Source organism: Brassica napus, chromosome C3, assembly GCF_020379485.1.
Source record: "Brassica napus cultivar Da-Ae chromosome C3, Da-Ae, whole genome shotgun sequence".
NCBI classification, from domain to species: Eukaryota; Viridiplantae; Streptophyta; class Magnoliopsida; order Brassicales; family Brassicaceae; genus Brassica; species Brassica napus.
In genome coordinates this window covers 60,828,506-60,838,827 of record NC_063446.1, presented here as the reverse complement: position 1 = coordinate 60,838,827, position 10,322 = coordinate 60,828,506, and the positions used below count along the sequence as shown (strand labels likewise).

Below are 10,322 nucleotides of genomic sequence, written 5' to 3'. Positions count from 1 at the left end.
TTAATTATAATTATTTTTTATTTATCGTATAATGACTTATCATAGTACGAAAGTAGTGGTATAGTTAATTTAAATAATATCATTCAAATAGTCATGCTATCGTATCTGCACATTTCGTAGCGTTAAAAAAATGCTATCGTATAGGGGTACCTACGATGGCTACCGATGACATAGCATTTATGAATTCGCTATGAAACCCCTTCTATAGCATATTTTCCGCGCTAAGAATGTACATAGTTCTTATAGTTAGTTAAAGTTTTTTGGGTGTAATATATAAGCTAAATTAAGCTGGACGAACACATAGAATTTTGATTAAATCCATTCTACATGTCTGACTAGATGTTTGAGGTGCTAAGCGTTGATTCACTGTTCGTTTAGTGCTTATTCACCGTCTGTTTCACGCATAGAGCTTTTTTGAACACTGATTATAATTGTCAATCTGAAGATTTTATTCAGTTACGCTATCTTGATACAATTACTTATTAAAAACCTAATAATACACTGTCAAACCTATTGTAGGACAAGTCCATTACATTGGCCTGCTTCCATATCAGATGTATTCCCGTGGAAATTAACAAACAATAGGTGTTTAAACCTATCCATTATGTTCGGTAGTCCAGTATCCTCATCATCTGTTTGATATATAAGGCTCATAGCTAATAGTCCCATTCCTTTTTAAGGCCTTAGCTAATAAGCCCATTTTATGCAAACCATTTTGTCTTTCTCATAGTTTTTTACCTGGCATTTCAACTTTCTTTTGAAGATTTGGTTATGTTATCTTTCTAGATTGATTTGCTGTTATTTGATTTGTTTTAAACATATTTAGATATTTAGCAGAAGCTTTCCCACAAAAAAAAAACGGTCTAGGGATTGCCTTCACACACTCAAACAAATAACAAGATAGCACGTACGTGTATATCGTTGTCGTTTTCCTCAGCTTCCCTTCTTCCTCCTATGGCGTTGTACCGAAGCATCAGATTGCATGGTGGGAGCAAGAAACGAAAGAGATGATCGAGCTGCTTAACATCGTGAGGTTGAAGCAATCTTTCAGCTCATAAGGAGAAGGAAGAAGAAAGAGGTCAACGAGAGAGAGAGAGAGGACATGAAGCTCTCTGCTATACTGTACATCAAAGCTACTTAACTAGCCGTAACAACACCTTCGGACTTTCCAGGCGTTGCATTTAAGCGGTGTTTGTGATGCATTCGTTGATGCTTGTACTGCACGTACGATGTCGTTTGATATTGCTAAGTCAGGGCTTAGGGTTATTCATGTTGGGTGAGTTATAGATACAAGCACACTTATGAGAGAAGGAGGTTTAAGAAGAATGAAGCGAAGAGTGGAGTGGAAGAAACGAGTAATGAAGCTTGAAGTCTTTTAAAACAAATAAGAAGATGACACGTGCTTTTATAATAAAAAAGTATAAATACTAGTATTGTTTCTATTATAGAGTTATCGAAGATTACAATTGTAAAACTTAGCTAGAGTAGAGTGATACTCAGTGATAGAGTATCAATACAGTTGTAATTCTAGAGTTGGTTCATCAATATACATTGTTATTCCATAAGATCCGATCTCTAATCTTAACAGTTGGTGCAGTGAAACTGTTTTGAAACCACGCGACGGCGACGAATACGCTTTTCAGCGTTTCCAGCTGATTTTGACGGTTAGCGAAGCAATCGAAGCTACGATTGTGCAAAATCCATGTTATTAAAGACGATTGAAGGTCCGATTGCAGTTTTCCGAAGATTTGAGAGATGTCGAACGTGAAGATAGTAGCAAACGACTCCAGCGTTGTTTCAGAGGAGGAGTTTGAGGTTGAAGAACAAGATATGAATATGGATTTCTTATGAGGAGGTTACATACGATTGAATCGAGCGTTGAAAGATTCGGAGGCGAAGCAAGAGAATGTTAGTCAGGATCTTCGAGCGATGCGACAAATCCTGGAGAGATTGGATCCTCACGGAGGACGTCTTCCACATTCTCAGCCATGAACTTCACAGAATCATGTACATTCTCAGAGCTGGGAACGTAACCGGGAAGAACATCCGCTAGGTTATCGATTTGGAAATATGAACCTTGCTACTCGAGATTCTATGTTGCAAAAGATACAGATGCATGTGTTTTCGGTAAAACAGCAATATGTGTGGATTACAGAGGTGGAACGTTGGTTCAGTATTGGAAGATATGAAGATACGGAGAAATTGGAGTTGGTAGAACTGAGTTTGGAAGGTCGTGTGAAGAAGTGGTTTGGCTGGGAACTGAAGATGAAAGGGTTTCAGAGCTGACATGACTTTAAATAAAAAGCTGATCCTAAGGTTCACAAAATCGATTAAAGAGGAACCAGCAAGCCGTCTGTTCGCAATCAAACAAACCAGTTCAGTAGCTGATTACCTTTCAGAGTTTTAAGGAGTTATCTGAATTGGTACTTGGATTGGATGATGAGTTTCTAATAAGAATCTTCTACAAAGCTCTCAGTCAAGAAATGAAAGAAGTTATCAGAACAAAGGAGCCTAAGGAGTTAGAGAATCAGATTGCGGCGGTGTTGAGGATGGAGACAAGCGCGTTTTGTAAAGTGGTCAGTGCAGGGGCCAAATCAGAAGAAGGATATCAACAACAGACTAAGACGAATGTTCTGAAATCATCTTCTGGTTATAACTCACAACGTCATTGGGCTGACACTGAGAACAAACGAAATCAAACAGCGGTATCTTCAACGGTTCAGATGAGAGAAGGCATTAATCAAACCGCAGCTTCTGATTTACGTCCGCAGTTGAAACATTCTAAAGAAGAGCTGGATCGAATGAGAAAGGAATTTATTTGTTTCAAGTGTGGGGCGAATGGTTGGACAAGAGCACATAAATGTCCTAACAAGGAGTTGATGATTTTGACAGTAGTAAACGGATTGGAGATGGAGGTACTAGATGATGGAGAAGTCGAAGAAGAAGAGATGATAGTGTATACTCTGGTTCAACAACTGGCTATACTATCACTCAATTCGTTTTTGGGAATTCAGTCTCCAAAGACAGCAAAACTTTGTGGGAGGATCAACAAAACCAACGTCATTGTCATGCTAGACAGTGGTGCCTCCCATAATTTTATAACACATGATACAGTGCAGAGGCTCAAATTGAAAATTTGTGCTGATAAGAGCCTCGGCATTCTGTTAGGCAATAGAATGACTGTCAAAGACGCAAGAGTGTGTAAGTCTGTCGTATTCAGCCTAGAAGATACCAAATTCACTTCGGATTTCATAGCTTTGGAATTGGGAATGGTTGATGTTATTTTAGGCATTCAGTGGCTAGAGACATTGGGAAAATGCGAAGTAGATTGGAAGGAGTAGGAACTGTCATTTATGTATAACGGTAACAAAGTGATATTGTTCGGAGATCCAAGCTTGCTTTGTTCCTCATTCTCTTTTAAGTCACTGTCTCCTTTCTCTAATGCTGATACAAGAGTAAGAGGAGAGCTCGTGTTATCAGGAAACGAGGTAACCACAATCATTCCAGAAATTCTGAGAAAGCTGCAGACTCTTTTGGACAAGTTTGATCATGCATTTACGTTACCAACGGGCTTACCGTCTTTCCGTGGGTATGATCATTCTATAAACTTGCTTCCAGGATTTACTGCAATCTTTGGGCGTCCCTATCGATATACACATACAAAAAAAAAGCAATTATGGAGGGAATGGTGGGAGAAATGCTGAATTCAGGGATAATTAGAGTGAGTAGAAGTTTTTTTTCATGTCATGTTCTGTTAGTCAAAAATAAAAATGGTCTGTGGCATTTCTGTGTCGACTACAGAGCATTGAATAAGGTGACTGTACCAGATAAGTTTCCAATACCGGTGATTGATCAACTATTGGATGAACTACATGGACCCACAGTTTTTTCAAAGATTGATTTAAGCGCGGGCTATCATCAAATCCACATGAAAGAATCTGATATTGAAGAGACTGCATTCAAAATGGTGGAAGGTCATTATGAGTTCTTGGTAATGTCGTTTGGACTTACAAACGCTCCAGCAACATTTCAGGCTTTGATGAATTCAATATTCAAGCCACATCTCAGGACATTCATCTTGGTTTTCTTTGACGACGTCTTGATATACAACCGCAACGAAGAAGACCATCTTAGGCACCTTTGGAGATATTGGCTGAACAAAAACTATTGGCAAACATGAAGAATTACTCATTCGGGTTATCTCAAGTTGAGTACTTGGGACATATCATTTCCAGGAATATAGTAGCAACAGATGTGAGTAAAACAAAGAGTATGAGAGAGTGGCCAACTCCTAAGATGGTTAAGCAATTACGAGGTTTCTTGGGACTCACTAGTTACTACAGAAGGTATGTTAAGGGATATGGTACACTAGCTCGTCCTTTAATGGAATTGTTGAAAAATGATAGTTTTGCTTTGTCAAGAGAAGCGCAAGACTCATTTGAGGAATTGAAATATGCGATGATATCAGCTCCAGTTTTTGCACTACCAGATTTTGAGAAACCTTTCATCATTATGACTGATGCTTCAGGATTTGGCGTGGGAGCCTTTCTAATGCAAGAGAAACGTCCAATAGCGTACTTTAGTCATGGGCTTACCGCAAGAGAGAGAGCTTGAAGCCAGCTTATGAAAGAGAACTTATGGCAGTTGTTATGGCAGTATTAAAGTGGAAACATTACCTGCTTGGTCGGAAGTTTGTGGTGCATACAGATCAAAGGAGTCTCAAATATCTGTTAGAGCAGAAGGAAGTAAACATGGAATACTAGAAGTGGCTTACAAAGTTATTAGGGTATGATTTTGACATTATCTACAAACCTAATTGTGAAAACAAGGCCGCTGATGGATTATCAAGGATTGAGAGAGAAGAGTTGTTATTGGGAGGGTTACAGTGTTTGGCATTGACGGTTCTTTCGGTTATTCAGATGCAAGAAATATATAAGGATATCGCAGAGGATGCAAAGCTACAGAAGTTGACTAAATTGGTTCGAAATGGAGAGTTATCAAACCCACATTACAAGGTGATCAATGACAAGTTGTGGTATAAGTAGAGATTGGTGTTACCAAAGACTTCAGAGTAGATACCTTTGATCTTGTTCGAATGTCACGATGGAAAGACTGGTGGACATTTCGGAGTTCTGAAGACAGTTAAAAGGGTTCAAACGATGTTTCATTGGGAGGGTCTTCATAAGTCAGTTCAGCAGTTTGTATCTGAATTTGGTGTGCGTCAAACTCATAAGTACTCGACACAATCACCAGCGGGTTTGCTTCAACCATTGCCAATTCCATTACGTGTATGGGAAGATATTTCGATGGATTTTGTAGAGGGTTTGCCAACGTCGCAAGGTATCAATGTGATCATGGTCGTGGTTGATAGATTGAGTAAGTATGGTCACTTTGTCGGGTTAAAACATCCGTGTACAGCAGTGGACGTGGCGACTAAGTTCATGACAGAAGTGGTGTGGCTACACGGGTTTCCAAAGACAATTGTTTCAGACAGTGATAGAATTTTTCTGAGCAGTTTCTGGAAAGATTTGTTTCGATTTTCAGGAACTAAGCTGAAATATAATATCGCTTTTCACCCTTAGACGGATGGACAGACCGAAGTCCTTAACTGATGTATGGAGACATGTCTTCGTTGTTTCGCTTCAGGGCATCCGAAGACTTGGTACAAGTTTTTATCATGGTCTGAGCTATGGTATAATACATAGTATCATACCACTTTGAAGGTAACTCTGTTTCAAGTGGTGTATGGGAGAGAGCCTCCACACACTACAAGAATTCAATGAAATAGCGATAAAATTTTCTGTAGCTAGAAGAGATAATCTGTAGCGAAAAAAACAAATAGCGACAGACGGCAACGGATGAAAGCGGTGGCGTCAGCGTCCACGCTAAATGCGAGTCCTCGCCGATTCGTAGCTAGCTTGCAACGGATTTGCGACAAAAATGGTCGTAGCCAATAGCAACAGCATGGCCACCGAATTGTCCGTTGCTTATTGGCGACGTTTTTGGCAAAGGATTTCCATATCTAATAGCTACAATATTTAACTACAATCTATCCGTAGCAAGTTGTAGCAGATATATAACTACAGATTTGATTATAAATGTTGGATTCCAACATAGAGAAACAGACAAAGATTTTGGTAATGTCATGGCAAAATAATTGATAACGCCTGAATATTGTTAACAATACAAAAATAAGACCATATTGTTTAAAGAGATTATAGTATTATTATAAGAAAAAATCTAAAATTCCCAAACGTAACAAAAATGTTGATGTCAAACTTTTTATACACGAGAAAAAAATCTAATACTAAGAGGTGAAATTAAAGACAACAAAAGTTGAAAATGTTTGTGTGGAGATGCTGAGATGTATCTGACATAGCTTCCACTTCAAACCAGAGAGGAGCATGGACTGAAGAGGAGTGGAGAGGAGCCATGACAATGGAAGATCAGAGAGAAAATTGAACTGTGGATGAGCAGAGAGGAGACTGGACTGTGACCGCTAAAGAGACAACCGGAGATGAGCCTTGGCTACCACTGGAGAGGAGGAGACCACCAAGGAGATGACCGGACAGAAGACCACGCCTTACACAACGGGAGCATAAGGAGGTGATGGAGATCGCAGAGGAGATAGAATAGATGAAGAGATTAACAGATCTGGAGAAGAAATAAGAGATAGAGAAACAAAAGAGATGAAAAATAAGAGATCGATAGATCTGAAGAAATAGGAGAGAAAGGAAAAAAAGAAGAAAAAATATATTAAAAAGCAAAGCATTTTATCCATTAGATCAAACTTTATCAATGGTTGAGATTTAACCCTAGGTTATCCTCGTCTTCTTACATTAGCCAATACCAATCTATCTTTCTTATTTTAATATTATACATATATGGTTGATTTAAATATTTGTATATAAATACAATTGTTATTTCGTGTGTTGAAGTGGCTCGTTGGTAAAAAACATGTGTCGGTGCTTCTTTTAACTAGGCATAAACACTTTATATGAAAACCAATCCAAAGATAAAAAAGAAACAAATGTTATATTATGGTATTATAGTTATTATTTAATTACAATAACTAAAAATTCTAAGTCGGGGTTAAATTTATGATACAATTAAGTTTTGGAATTTTGGGAATATGGTTTTGGGTTTTGAGAATTGGGTTTGGAGTTTAGGGTATACATAGGGTTTGGGGGGGGGGGGGGGGGGGAGGGGGATTGCTAATATTTTTCTGGCTAATGATGTTTATTGATTACTATCAAAGAGATGGACAAGAGCAGAATAACCTCCAATCATGAAATAAATTTATGATTAAAATGGGGTTTAAGATTAAAGTTTATGGTTAAGGTTTTCAAAAATAAATATTTGGATTTATAATTAAAATGACTAGATTTAACTTCTCTATATAAAGTTTATAAGGGTTAAACTTTATAATTAAGGTTTGAGATTTGGAAGCCTAAGGTTTGAGATTAATATTCGAAAAAATAGATTAACATTCGAAAATAGATTAACAAATTTATTATTTTTCATAAAGAGTAGATCTTAGTTTTTAGTTATATTATAGTACTTTTGTATTTGAGTTTGGGGTTTGAGTTTTGTGTTTATGATTTAGGTTTAAATGTGTTATAAGATAAACTTTGAAATGATCCTCCACTCCTTTACCAACTTAAGCACTATGATCATCTACTCATCAAGCATTATGATCATCTACTCATCAAGCATTATGATCATCTATTCATCAAGCACTATGATCACCCACTCATTTACCAAATCAAGCACCATCTTTGATATTTTATGTATTGTTGATCACTATAAATACCATCACTCATCTCACTCTTTTGTACACCATTACATCTTCTTCTTCTTACTTATAATAAACTCTCTCACTTATAGTAGTGTTATTTGCTTCATACGGGTATTAAATTCTACTCTTATTTAAATTTCTCGATACTATAAATTATAAGTTATTTCATAACACGTTATCAACACGATCACTCTGCGATTCGGTAAAATTTATTTGTATCATTTATACCCTGTTATAATGGTCGGTATACCGCCTCTACTATTATTTATATCATGTTATAATGGCCGTAATACCGCCTATATTATTTACTAGTAATTTAATTTATTTATTGGTCGGCCGAGCCGCCTTATATCCTGTTTATTATTTATTGGTCGGCCGAGCCGCCTTATATCCTGTTTATTATTTATTGGTCGGCTGAGCCGCCTTATATCCTGTTTATTATTTATTGGTCGGCCGAGCCGCCTTATATCTTGTTTATTATTTATTGGTCGACTGAGCCACCTTATATTCTGTTTATTATTAATTGGTCGGCCGAGCCGCCGTATAATTTATTTATTATTCTGCATTGATCGGCTGAGCCGTCGCATGATTTGTTGTCATATAACATAAATATTTCATTGTCATAATTTTTCACTTTTATGAAATTTTATAGATTTGATTGACCGTTTAATACGATATTTTCAGACTAATTTTTGGTGCACTCGATTTAACCCAACGGTCACAAAGAAAATGTTTCAAAAATTTCCCCTTTCTCCAACGGTCATGAACAGTAATTTTCATCTATAAATACAACTCATTTTCACTTCATTTCATCATCCAAAACATTTCAACTTCTCTCAAAAATTTCAAAATCGCTCTCCTCCGATTTTTCAAGAAAGATGATTCGCGCACTTTTGTTTTTATGTGCCATTTTTATTTGTGTTTCTATTTATGGTTTATTCGATGGAGAATTTACTCCGAGTGAATTTAAGATGATTATCGGTTTAATTTTCTTTACATCGCTTCTCCTTGTAATTTCTTGTATGATTAATGTAAACGGTTTTTAAATTATGAAGTTTCTAATAAAATTATTATTTTGTGTTTTAGAAATACAAATGGAAAAAGTAGAGAAGCTCCAATTTCCAGCTTTAGACATCACTGGTACCAACTACATTTCATGGGTTACAAATGTTGAACTTCATCTTGAATCTCTTGGTCTATCCCAGACCGTTAAAGAGAATAATACTTCAACGCCTCAAGAAAAGGCTAAATCGGTAATCTTCCTTAGAAGACACCTTGATGAAAGTATTATTTATGACTATGCCAACATGAGAGACCCTAAAGAGCTATGGAAGTCTCTGAAAGATCGTTTTGATCATCAGAAAGACATAACACTTCCACTTGCTCGGGATGAATGGCAGAGTCTCAGATTCCAAGATTTCGACAAAGTGATGAATTACAATTCTGCTGTATTAGGAATTGTGGCTAAATTGAGATACTGTGGTGAAACGATCACCGAATCTCAAATGCTTGAGAAGACATACACCACATTCCACAAGAGCCACATCACCCTGCAACAACAGTACAGATTGCGGGGATATACCAAATTTTCGGAATTGGTTGTAGCTCTTCTCATAGCAGAAAAGAACAACGAGCTTCTGATCAAGAATCACATGACCCGTCCAACTGGTTCTAAACCGTTTCCTGAAGCAAACGCATTAGATGCGAAGAAACCACTAAGGGAAAATAATACCTTTCGGGCTCGCGGTCGCGGTCGTCAAAACTACCGTGGACGACGACAAAATTACAATCCAAAAGATAGGAAGTCATTCCAGTGGGTCCGCTCTGAACAAACCCCTAAGGGCAAAGAACACCAAGGAAATACCTCCCAGAAGCGAGAAGAAGCTTGTTTCAGATGCGGTACTAAGGGACATTGGTCTCGTTTATGTCGTACCCCTGCACACCTTTGTGCTCTATATAAGGAGTCCGTCAAAGGGAAAGAAAAAGAAGTAAACTTTGCGGAACACTCTGAGGGTACAACGCACCTTGATGCGTCTGACTTTGTGAATGATTTCGAGGAGACCGCTATCACGGAAGTTTAAATGCCCATCATGTGACTCTTGAAATTCCACAATTATACCATAAATAATTGTTGTTTGTGGAAGATTAATGTATAATTATTGTGTGCTTTTCACCTTCTTATGTATAATTATTGTGTGTTTAATGTTTCCTAATGATGTATAATATTTTATGAATATTATTATCTTATGATTAATTCTTTTTGTTTGTCTCAGAAATGGACATTACAAATGGAACATCAACCAAGATCAATACTAAAGATATTTGTATACCAGATAGTGGAACAACGCACACTATTCTGAAACACAGAAAATATTTTTCTGAACTAAAATCGACAAATATCACTGTTAACACAATATCGGGTCCTGCAGACTTGATTGAAGGGATTGGTAAAGCCCATTTCACATTACCTAATGGGACAAAATTCTCGATAAATAATGCACTATTTTCTCCAAATTCTAAAAGG

At 37.2% G+C, this 10,322-nt stretch overlaps 1 protein-coding gene across 1 annotated transcript; it reads left to right on the top strand.

Annotated features, from left to right (window-relative positions):
- Window positions 1-8,892: 8,892 nt before the first annotated feature.
- On the top strand, window positions 8,893-9,879 carry LOC106355822. The gene has a single exon (XM_013795700.2). It carries the CDS (start codon window positions 8,893-8,895, stop codon window positions 9,877-9,879), a length of 987 nt encoding a protein of 328 aa, XP_013651154.2.
- Window positions 9,880-10,322: the final 443 nt, after the last annotated feature.